This window comes from Elephantulus edwardii, unplaced genomic scaffold, assembly GCF_000299155.1.
Source record: "Elephantulus edwardii isolate Elephantulus edwardi_28Jun2011 unplaced genomic scaffold, EleEdw1.0 scaffold00230, whole genome shotgun sequence".
NCBI lineage: Eukaryota > Metazoa > Chordata > Mammalia > Macroscelidea > Macroscelididae > Elephantulus > Elephantulus edwardii.
The window spans coordinates 604269-616256 of record NW_006399980.1 but is presented as its reverse complement, the minus strand read 5'-3'; the positions used below and the strand labels follow the sequence as shown (position 1 = coordinate 616256).

The 11988-nt window shown below is 35.8% G+C and overlaps 1 protein-coding gene across 1 annotated transcript in view; it reads right to left on the bottom strand.

Annotated features, from left to right (window-relative positions):
* Positions 1-5200: 5200 nt before the first annotated feature.
* AFP (alpha-fetoprotein) overlaps positions 5201-11988 on the bottom strand; it is a 28770-nt gene continuing 21982 nt past the window's right edge. The window contains exons 12-14 of the mRNA XM_006898447.1: positions 9019-9242; positions 7627-7759; positions 5201-5245 (exon numbers count right to left, since the gene is read on the bottom strand). Of these exons, the coding sequence (XP_006898509.1) occupies positions 5201-5245; positions 7627-7759; positions 9019-9242 (402 nt within the window). The remainder of the gene's footprint in view (positions 5246-7626; positions 7760-9018; positions 9243-11988) is intronic.

Sequence of the window (11988 nt, the reverse complement as noted above, 5' to 3'; positions counted from 1 at the left end):
AAGAAAAAAAAACCAAAAAAACCAAATTGATGGGATAACAATTGACAATTGACATATTTCAACAAACAGGTACTGCCTTAGATGTCCTCACCTGGTTGTGCCAAGAAATCTGGAGGATGACCACTTGGTCAACTAACTGGAAGTGGTCCATATTTAGTCACATTCTTTAAAAAGTGATCTAACAGAATGTGTAAATTATTCAACAATATCAATAATATTGCATGCAAGCAAAATCTTGCTGAAGATTATGAAAACAATCAACAGAGAACTGCCAGAAATACAACTAGGTTTAGAAGAGGCTATGATACTAGGAATATCATTGCTGATGTCAGATGTCAGGATAAGGCTGTTGTTCATAGGTCACTATGAGTTGGAATGACAACACATAACAACAACAATAACTAGAGATTTTGAATATTTTCTCATGTGTTTTTGGTCATCTGGCTTTCATCTTTGGTGAAATGTCTTTATATATCTTGTGCCCGTTTTATGATTGAATTGTTTCTTTTTCTTGTTAAGATGTATTCTATAAATTCTTGATATGAGTCCATTATCAAATATGTCATTGCCAAATATTTTTCCCAGCCTATGTTCTTCCTGTTACTGAAGGTTTTTGATATTCATAAGGATTTGATTCTTAGAAGGTCTCACTCATCTATTTTATTCTTCCCTGACTGTAGCTTTTTCATTATGTGTCAAAGTGTATTCATATCATAGATTGTCTTTTCTAGTTGCTTTTAGATTTTTCTTCTATGAACTTTATGGTCTTTGGTTTTATTCGTAGGTCCCTGATTCACTTGGAGCTAATTTTTGTGTATGATGTGAGACATGGACCTTGCTTCAGTTTTCTGCAGATGATTGTCCAATTTTACTAGCACCATTTGTTAAAGAGGCTGTCATTTCCCTATTTAATTGATTTCATCTCCTTATTGAATACAAATTGAGCATAGCAGTTGACTTCTGGGTTCTTGATTCTATTCCATCTATCTATGTCTCTGTCACTATAACAGTACCATGTTGTCTTGATTACTGTGGCTGTGTAGTAGATTTTGAGATCAGGGAGTGTGATGTATCAGACCTTGTTTTTCTTTGTCAGTGGTGCTTTGCTTATTCAAACCTCTTTCCTTTCTAGATTAATTTGGAAATTGCCTTTTCCATATCTTTAAACAATAACTTCAATATCCATACTGGGAATTCATTGAACTTATAGATTGCTTTTGGTATAATTGTCATTTTCATGATATTATGTCTTCTATTCTTGAGCATGGTATATTCTTCCATTTCTCTAGATATCTTTATATTTTTTTTAGTAGTGCTTTGTAATTTTCTTTATATAACTCTCTTGTGTGTCTAGTTAGGCTTGTTTTAAGTATTTCATCTTGTGGTTAGCTACAGAAATTTATATCCTTTTTCTTATTTTATTTTCTATGTTCTTTTTGCTACTGCAGAGAAATCCTACTGATTTTTGTGTGTTGAACTTGTAGCCTGCTGTTTTACTAAATTGGCCTACTATGTCCAACAGTTTACGTGCAGATTCTTCAGTGTTTCCAAGTATATTTTCAAGTCATGTGTATGTAGAGATAGTTTTATATCCTCTTTGCAAATTTAGATACTTCTTATTTTATTTTCTTGTCTTATTGCTCTCACCAGGTCTTCCAATACAATATTAAGTAAGAAGTAATGATAGTGGGAATCCTTGCCTGGTCCCCATTTTGTTTTGTTTTTAAATTATATTTTATTAATTTTAATGAATATTTACAGAGATTTTGGACTGGTCCCTGTTTTAAAGGGTAATGTCTTTAATCTTTCCCCAATGATGTTGGTTGTTGGCTTAAAATAAATGCTTTTAGTTATGTTTATGAAATTCTCCTCTGTTCCTAGTTTGTTGAGTATACTTCTCAGGAATGTGTGTTGGATTTTGTCAAAAAACTTTTCAGCACTGATTGAGATGATCGTATTTATTTTGTTGATGTGATGGATTACATTTATGGTTTTCTTATGATGAACCATCTTTGCATGCCTATTATAGACCACATTTGGTCATGACTTATTAGTCTTTTTGAAATGCTGTTGGATTCTATTGATAAGGAATTTATTAAGGATTTTTGTGTCTTTGTTCATAAGAGATAATGGTTAAAACTTTTCTAATTATGATACATTCACATGATGAAATACTATGCAGCATGCAGGAACAATGGTTTTGTAAATCATTACCAAACTTGGGAGGGACTGGAGAGCATTATGCTAAGTGAACTAACTCAGTCCCATAAGAACAAATACTCTATAAGGCAAGTATGGTAGAATATGTATGAGGATCCAAGGGTGTGGGGGAACAGAGGAATGAGGATGGATGGGGAATGGGGGTATGCATTCTTCATAGATGATATTGGTTTTCATATTTCTTTTAATTGTGATGTTAGCAAAAGTATACAGAAAAGTTTGGTTTTCATTCATTCATTATTGCTTATTTTCTTCCCTCCTCTCCCTTCCCCCCCAGTTCACTTTCTTTTTTAAAAATATCCATTCATTGTTGCACAATTTCCTCCATCCACCTCTTTCCCTCTCTCTCCCATAGTTCACTTTCTTTTTAAAAAATATTCATCCATTGTTCGACAATTTCCTTCCCCGCCTCTTTCCCCCAGTCCTCTTTGCACTGTACCTCTTTTTCTGGACCGTTGTCTTAATGCCTAATCATATATTCCTTTTTTACAGTTCTCTTCCTCATCTGTTCCATACAGTGTTTGTTATCTATCCACTGATATTCTTGACATCCTCCACAGCTCATCTGGCCTTTTTCACTGATATATTATTAAAGTATAGGGTTTTCATAAAGTTCTACTGTTATCCTTTTATATTTTAGTTAGTATTATTGTGATGTGCTCATTTAATTTTTATTCAGATTATTTGTGTTTTTCTTTATTTACTTTTATTAAGTTTGCAAGTCATTTATCTATCTTATTGACCTTTTTAAAAAATCAGCTCCTAGTCTTATTGATAATTTCATTTGTTTTCAATTCCATTTATTTACTCTCTAATTTCTATAATTATAAAAATCATGCATTTATTATTAAATATTAAATCAACATTGCATTTATGTTGTAAATCTCAATTGGTGTTGGCATAATAATCCTTTTAGAAATCTATTGGATTCAATTAATTAACAAAATTTTGTTTATAACATTTGTGTATGGGCTCAGGTGCATTGATTTTGGTTTATGCCATCAAGTTGGAACTGATTAGTAGCTGACCTTCCAACAAGTTTTCATATACTGTAAATTGCCTTGGAGAAGATTTTTTATCTTTCTCCCACAGAAAAGCTTGTGAACTTGAACTGTGTTCCTTTGGCTTGACAGTGCAACTGCATTCACTACCATAGGCTGTGTGGCCATGCATTGTTACAGGTAAACTAAGATACATGGATCATATTAAACCTGAGACCTATTTTCTGAGGCACAGGAACTAAGAAAAGGGTTTTTTCTGTTTTAAATTTTGAGAGAAAGGAAGGCTGATATTGAAATGGAGATAAAACTTAAAATAAGGCAGTCAAAGGGCTCATCATATAGTAGAGGACTCTGAGAAGAGGTCTGAGGTCTGATAGCATCAAACATATATAAAGGAATATTTTTCCAAACAAGAGTAATCACTCTGAGCAGAATCTTATTTGTAACTTAATGAACAACACAGAGGCCAGTCTGAGAAGACAGACTCAATGGAAAAGCAGTAAGAGAGAAGATGAAAAAGGCACCATTAGGTAGGGCCAATGTACAGCCAAACTTTTAACTCTGAATGGATAAAAAGTGACTAAAGTGTTTTGAATGGGAAAGTGGTATCATGTACTTTATGCACTAGAGGTAAAGGATCATTTAGATTACTGTATTGACACTAGAATCAGGGAGAGAAATCAAAGGTAAGGAAACTAAGAAGGTATAATAGGAATCCAGATGAGCTTTTACTATGATTTGTAGCAGAGATACTGAGAAGTTGTAAAAGCCTATGTAAAACTTAAAGGTTTTAAACATAGAATGGATGTTGGTGTAAAATGGAAAAAAGGGAGGAACCAAGGGCAATTCCTAGGCTTCTCCCTTGAGCAACTGCAAGAATAGGCAAGACAAAGGAAGATACACTTAGAGTAGGGAATATTTTTGGAGTTTAGTTTGGAATATATTAAGTTCGAGTTGTTCACACACTCTCAGAAGGAAATGGTCATTTAATAAACAATATGTTCTGAAAGTCCTAAATGATGCTTGACTTGGGAAAGTTTACAAAAAATGTAGCCTTTAATATTGTAAATCTATTTTTTAAAAGATTTAATCTTTTATAATGATATTAAGTGAACAATGCTATCTGGGCAGACTCTGTTTCAGATATCGTCATTCTGTCTGTCTGTCTCTCTCTCTCTCTCTCCCCCCCCCCAACCTCACCACCTTCTCTAATTGTTATCAATTTGGAACTGACTCATAGCTACCCTCCATCAGGCCTGCAAATCTGTAAATCCCATGGAAGGAGATTGCTCACCTTTCTTTTCCCCTGATGCCAGGTAGGTTCTCACTGCCAGAGAAGCCCCACATTTTTGTTAGTATCACAATTTCCTATACAACAGAACTCTCCAATGAATTGCAATTTAAATAAATTGTACATTTACATTTCAGTGAATAAGCAGGCTAAGCAAAAGGAAATATTTGTATAAACTTTATTTTAAAATGGGGAAATTCCACATAAAATCTTTGTCATTTTATTTATTTACCCAAAAGTGCCAAGTCAATTATAATTAAAAGGAGTAGTTCACATCTTATCAGTGAGGGTCATTTTATCTTCTTATCTTCCTCCTGTAACATAAACAAATACATGTTAAATATTAATCACATCAATTATTTAATTAAATTAGGTAGTAACTGGTTCTATTTTTTCATGTCTGAGGAATATTAGACACAGAAGGAAAATTTCCTTTGGTATTTGCTGAAACTTTCTAAATACTTCAAAAAATTTAGCTAGTTCCATTGTTAATGTTGTTTGTTCTAAATTTTTTTCTAATAATTTTGTGTTCTAATATTTTTAAATGACATTTTTGTCTAATTAAATTTATTTTTTTTAAAAAAACAGCATTTAGGTCTTAGAGTGTATACCATTATGGATTAATATATAGGGAGACCCCCAATACTATTTTTAGTCTGAAAAAGAATATTTTATTACCTATAGTAGTTTAAACTCCCAAGGCAGCACGAGTTTTGGAAATCAGTTTTGGACCCTGAAAATGGAGAACAAATAAGAATTACCAGAAAAGGAAACATAAAATCATACCCATCACATAGCTCACCATTGTCCAGAGTTGGAATCCAGGTTTGTAGGTTAGCCAAGTTAAAAAATAAAAATAAATCTACTTAGTCATCTGCAAGAGACTGTACAGTCAACATTTACTTGAAAGCAAAGATGAGAAACTAAAGGAGTGCAAGTAGAAAATGTCAATTAATGGAAACAAGAACAGTCAGAATAGATGTCGTACTGTTAAAAAAACATGTTACTGAAAAAATATGCATTTGTTAAGTGCTCTTGAGTCAACTATGACTCATATGCAACAGAAGTCATTAAATGGCAATCTAGTTTACTGTGTAAATTTTTACCCAAGACTCAATAATATATTGCACACTGACAAAATAAGGATGCTAATCTGTGATGTTGACTAAGTGAGACTTGTGTTATTATCTTATCTCTGGGGAGGAACATTCTTCTGCTTTGTACATCACTCCTTGTCAATTTGCTGTACTGTGGTGATCTGGTTTTGCTGTGATGCTGAACTTTGTGCCATGGGGGTATCAAATACCATAATGGTTTATCAATGTGGATCGTGTTTGATGAAGCTCCCAGATGTAGGACTGGTTTGGAAACAGTTGTGGCATCCACTTCCTAAGCCACATGCCTATGGAAACTCAATGAAGTTGGAGAAACTATGATAGTTATAAAAAGGCATTAGGTCATAGAGTCTCTAAGAGTCATGCTTGACTTGAAGGCAATCAACAACAACAATCTATGATGAAAGTAAGCTGGTGAGAAAAGTATGTCTGTGCCAGCAGTTGGTTTGTAAGTTTCATATACCAGTTTTCTGACTCTTAGCAATCCTCATCATGTTTTTCCTTTCTCCACAAGCTACAAGACATCAGAAAAGAAATTATTGTAGGTAAGTATAAGGATCCAAGAGGGGTGGGAGAGGTTGGAAGCAGAGGGATGAGAATGTTCAGGAGGAGGGGGTATTAATCATGGGGTTGTACAATTTGCTGGGTGGGGGGATAAGAGAAATGGAAAGAATTTGTTCTTTAAAACAATGTATTTGAATTTTGTAAATAAAGTAGTAGAAAATTTTTTTTAAAAGAGGAAAGGTTTTAAGAGAAAGCATGACTATTATTTATCATTCTTCTCTACATCTGAATAAAAGCTAACTTTAAAATACTTAACAATGGCATCAAACACCTAAATAAAAGTCTTCTCAAATCAGAGAGTATTCATCTTTTTGTATCAGTTCTATTAGAAAGTTTGCATCAACTCCAGTATGACCTTCATTTTATTGGATTTGGTAACCTGTGTTCCACCTGCTTTCCTAGTAATCTCAGATGGTCCATTCTGAGAAGCGCAGATGCTGCAGCACATCTAATTACATCACTTCTAGTGAAAACACTACTTTCTAAAATCTATTTGCCCATGGAGTTTACATAGAAGAAAACATACCAATTTGTAAATGGTGAGACAAATAAAATTGGAGGAAGGTGAAATTAAGGACATATGTTTCAATCCGTAAGAGAAAAGACCCCACAGGCCATTTCCCTGAAGATTCCACTTTAGGAAACCCTCTGAGATAGTTCCATTCTTTCATACAGAGCCTCCATTTAAGTCAGATTCTATAGCACACAATAACCTTGTTTGCAGAATTAATATACTGTTAAATCCTCTCAATCAATTTAAAGAATTAGATGATAATTTTTCAAGTTATTAACAATAAATTAATGATTCACTTTACAGTTTTCTGCACTAGAAAAATTGTTTTTAAAGCACACACACTTGGAGAAAGAATGTGTGTGTGTGTGTACACACATAATTCACACTCAGTACCATCAAGTCGGAATCAATTCAAGACTGATCCGTCAGCCAGTTTTCAGAGGCTATAAATCACACAAGAGGAGAATGCCCATATTTCTTAGTCATGGCAGCTGGTGGATATGAACTGCCTCCTTTGGATTGGTAGCACAGTTCCCTAACCAGTAGGTCACCTGGGACTTCGTAACCTTTTTAAATGTGAAATTAGTGATCATTTTTCAGATCTCAGAAAATCATTCCATCTATACCTACAATCAATCGAAATTACTCTGGCATCACTTTAAAGTTATAGGTTTATTGTATTTTCTTGAGATCACTAATAGCTTTGGTGGTAAAGTGCTACAGTGTCATCTCAAAAGCATTGCACAAGAAAAAGGAGTTATTTCCTTCTGTGCAATTTATTACCTCTGAATATCTGCTGGAGAGTCAGGTACTACTCAGTTCTGATCCATTGGTACATAACAGCAACAAAAACTTGGCATTACTCACTATAGAAAATTCTATAGCAAGTATTCTGGGTTTTTTACAATGAGTTGCACAGACCTCTTCTGCAAAGCAGACGTCCTGCTCCTGGGCTTGGCAGCACGTCTCCAAGAGGTTAGAGAAATCTGCAATGACCGTTTCCAATTGTCCCTCTGTTATTTGTGGCTTCTGCTTGACAAGGTTGATGAGAAACCTGTGATTTAAATCACAACAATAGAGAGTAGAAGCCAGCTATAGAATGGTGTTTTTCAACAGTAGGTCTAGAAGAGAACTTTCAGAGTGGTGGCAAACTTCTTAAGTCCTCACTCTAGCATACCACTTACTAAACACACCTTGTCTAATGCTCTTGTCAGAAAGACTGAGGCTGACAACATGCCCAGTGGTCTGCTGATCTAGACTTGTGCACACTGTAAATGAAAAGGCATTTTCTAAATGAAGCTTCATAGACACACGGTCCCTCATTTTATCAGTGGAACATCATAGTTGTATAGTTCTGTTTTGTAAATTAAACTGCAAAGTATCATGGTTCCTCTACAGTTAAATGCTGTGAAATACAGTCCTTTTCTTCTTTGCCTAAAATATCTTCTCCTATTCTGTCTTCTGGAGAATGTCTCATCCATGCTTAAAGACTTGGATCTGTGTCATTTTCTAAGCATCTGACTTTTGTTATTTTCACAACCTGACCTTAATGCTGGAAGTACTATTTGCTCATTTAGTACTATCCATGCTTCTTCCACGGTACAGTTGACTACAGGAATAAGAAAAGTCTGTAGGAGTTGGTGAAATTCTTCACATATCTTCAAATTTGTCTTAGATTTTGATAGATAGATAGATAGATAGATAGATAGATAGATAGATAGATAAAAGAATGTTTTCCAAAATTAAGGAAGATCAGGCTCTACGCAAAGCATGTCGGCATCAACATACATTGGCGTTTACAGAATATGAGTCCCACTGACTTGTGTTAACCACCATCATTATTGTCTCCCATATAGAATTCAAATATGAATAAAAATAACCTTATGCAACCTGGTTAAATCAAACTGCGTGGCTATTATCTTCAAGCATAAATAAAACAAAAGAGTACTAGATGATACATTTCTAGCACTTGGAATGCAAAATACTAAACTTGTTGCCAAGATATACACTATTTACCAAATAGATGATTTGTTTCCCCTCAATCCTACAATGCATTATCGTAGTATTAACAACTGAAGTCCATTTAATAGCATAAAATGGTGTTTTCCAGTGAAGTTTCTCTCAGGCCTACTTCCCATTGAAATTGTAAAAGCACTGGAATAAACTATTTTGAAAGACATATTAAGTGTTTCAGCGGTAATAACATTATAGTAGATCACTCCCAGAGAGTGAGGTATGTAAATGTAAAAGTATCAACCTTTATCTGACCAAATTAGTCTTTCCTCTCCATGCTAATAAATAACCACATCTTACTCTTGCTTCATTGTTTGCAGTGCAACTCCCTGAGCCTGGCATAGATCTTTATGGAAGAGAAACTTGGCAGCAGAGAATGCTGGGGGGATGTATGTCTCATCCACCAACAAGTTGCTGAAGCAGGGTCTCCTGTTGGCATACGAAGAAGCACAGCACTGTCCAACACCAGGATTTACAGGATTCATCTCATGTCTGATACATAATTGTCCAATAATAACATCAGCCTAGTTAAAAGAAAGAAGAGAGGAAGGGGAATGAATGTTAGCCACGACATTGATTCAAGTTCCCAGAAAGCTGTTGTAATAACCTTTAAAGTCCAGTGACATTGTTGTTATTAGGTGCAAGTTGAGTTGCGTACAAATCATCAAGATCCTAAGAACCACAGATCTGAACCCTGTCAATCCTATGCTCACCATCTCTGGTTCACTTGATCCATTGTCACTGTCACTCTGTTCATCTTGTTGAGGGTCTTCCTCTCTTTGGCTGACCCTCCAACTTTCCAAGTATGATATCCCTTTCCAAGAAATAGTCTCTCCTAGCAACATGCCCACACTACTTGAGCAGAAACTTCACTATCTTTCCCTCTAAGGACCACTCTGCCTGCACTTTTTCTACGACATATCTGTTTTCTTGGCATTCTATGGGATATTCAGTTCTCTTCTCCAATATCACAACTCAAAGTCAACAAGTGTTCCTTTATCATTGTCCTCAGCAGCATAGCAAGTGATTGAAAAGAAAATTACTTGAATGAAAGGCATCTTAGTCTTCAAATTGACATCAGTGCTCCTCAGTAGTTTGGAGAGGTCTCTGGCAGTGGACTTGCCATAATACGTAATTAATAATCAAAGAAAATGTACTTTTTCTGTATAAGCTCATATGGTGCCATATTCTAGATTCCAGCTCATTAATTTCCAGAGTTCGAAAACAGTTGTTCTGCCAAAGAAGAATGGGCAATCTCCTCTCGTGCAATTAACTGCCTCTGAAAGCCCACTGATAAGTCAGTTGTGGGTCAGTTCCAATTCTACAGGACCCAACACACACACACACACACACACACACACACACACACACACACAACCTCAACTTGTGGGACAGATATTCCATATGTAGAATTGGACAGATACTTGTGTTTAAATACACATTTTCACTTAGATAATATGGCCAGTGGAATGGAAGGAAAAAGGCTCTGATTTGAACTAAGAAAATTAATGCCTGGTTTACATTTTCATGTAAATCTACAACTAATTCCAATCATAGAATTCACACTTAAAAGAAATAGGGTCAATGCTAATATGTGTCTTCAAAGGGAAACACTTTCTTAATGTAGAATCCTCTTAACCATCTACACTAAAGAGATATTTCTTTAACACCTAATAATAACTTGGAGTCTCTGAGCAAAGTAAGCTGTTAACCTGCTCACCCTGAAAGGTAGGATGGAATGTTTGAGTCCATGTAGAGGTGTCTCAAGAGCAACTCCTGTCAACCTACTCTTGAAAAACCAGCCACAGAAAGAACCACAGAGCCCAGTCTTGCTCTAATATTCATGATGTCATCATGAATCAAGATCAACTTGCTAATGGAAGTATATTAATAGTTTGTAGTAAGAGTTAACATGTTTTGTGAGCTCTTTATCTTACTAGTGCTAAGTGACTTTACATGTATTACCTCCTTTTATAAAAAACCACTCTGTGAGTATCAAATTTATGATGAACAAAACTCAAGCTTAGTGAGATCAACAGCTTACTCAATGTGACAGTATTAATGTAATGGAACTATAGATCAGTGACTTCTAGAACCTACGCTCTTGAACCATAGCAACATCCTTCTTTTTGTTGTTATTTTGTACTGTCTAGGAAGAATTGTTGGAAGCAGGAGTGGCATCTACTTCCTAAACAACCTGCCTCTGGAAACTCTATGAACTTTGATAAATGTCGATAGATGTAGAGGGCTTTAAGGCTTTTGCACATGGGGTCTCTATGAGTCATGCTCGACTTGAAGGCAATCAACAACGGTAAGAAGGTGCGTGTGGTTCGAATCCTCCAGCTGCTCTGTGGGAGAAGGATGGGTAATCTCCTTCCATGTGATTAACTGCCCCTGAAAACCCCCTGGAATGTCAGCTATGAGTTGGTTCAGACTCTACAGAACTGACTCATACTTTGACCTTCCAGTGGGAGCTGCAATCCCAAAAAAGGTGGTTCAAGGCCACCTGCTGCTCCATGGTAGAAAGATAGGCAATCTCCTCCCATGTAATTACCACCTGTGAAAACCCACCAGGGGGGTCAGCTCTGGGTTGGTTCCAACTCTATGGTACACAACAACAACAACAACAGTGAGTTTTCAGGGGCAATAAAAATTATATGGGAGGAGTTTGTCTATCCTTCTCACAAGGATTTGAACCATGTGCCTTTGGGTTGCCAGTGCAATGTCTTACCATCAGGCCAGCGGAGCTCCCTATATCTCCTTATTGTTTTTGTTGTTGTTATGTACTGTCGAGCAGGAACCAATTGGAACCAATTCATAGCTGACCCTCTGGCAGACTTTCAGAGACAGTTAATCACACGAGAGGAGATTGCCCATTCTTCTCCTATGAAGCAGCTGGTGGCCTCGAACTGCATGCCTTCAGAGATTGCAGCACAGCTTTTTGCCACTAGACCACCCTACCTCCTACTTCCCCTAAATCCTTCCAGCATGTGGAATTTAATAAATAATAAAAGTAATGCTTAATCACAGGAAACCCTTTCACTCCTAACGTTTGGTGGAAAATCTCAAGATGTGAAGCCAAACTACCCAAAAGTTTCATCATTGAACATGACTGGGTAGTAGAAGAAATAAAAAATGAAATTAAAAAGTTTCTTGAAACTAATGACAATGAAAACACAACTTGCCAAAACCTCTGGGAAACAGCCAAAGCAGTAATCAGAGGTCAACTTATAGCAATAAGCAAACACATCAAAAGACAGGAAAAACAGA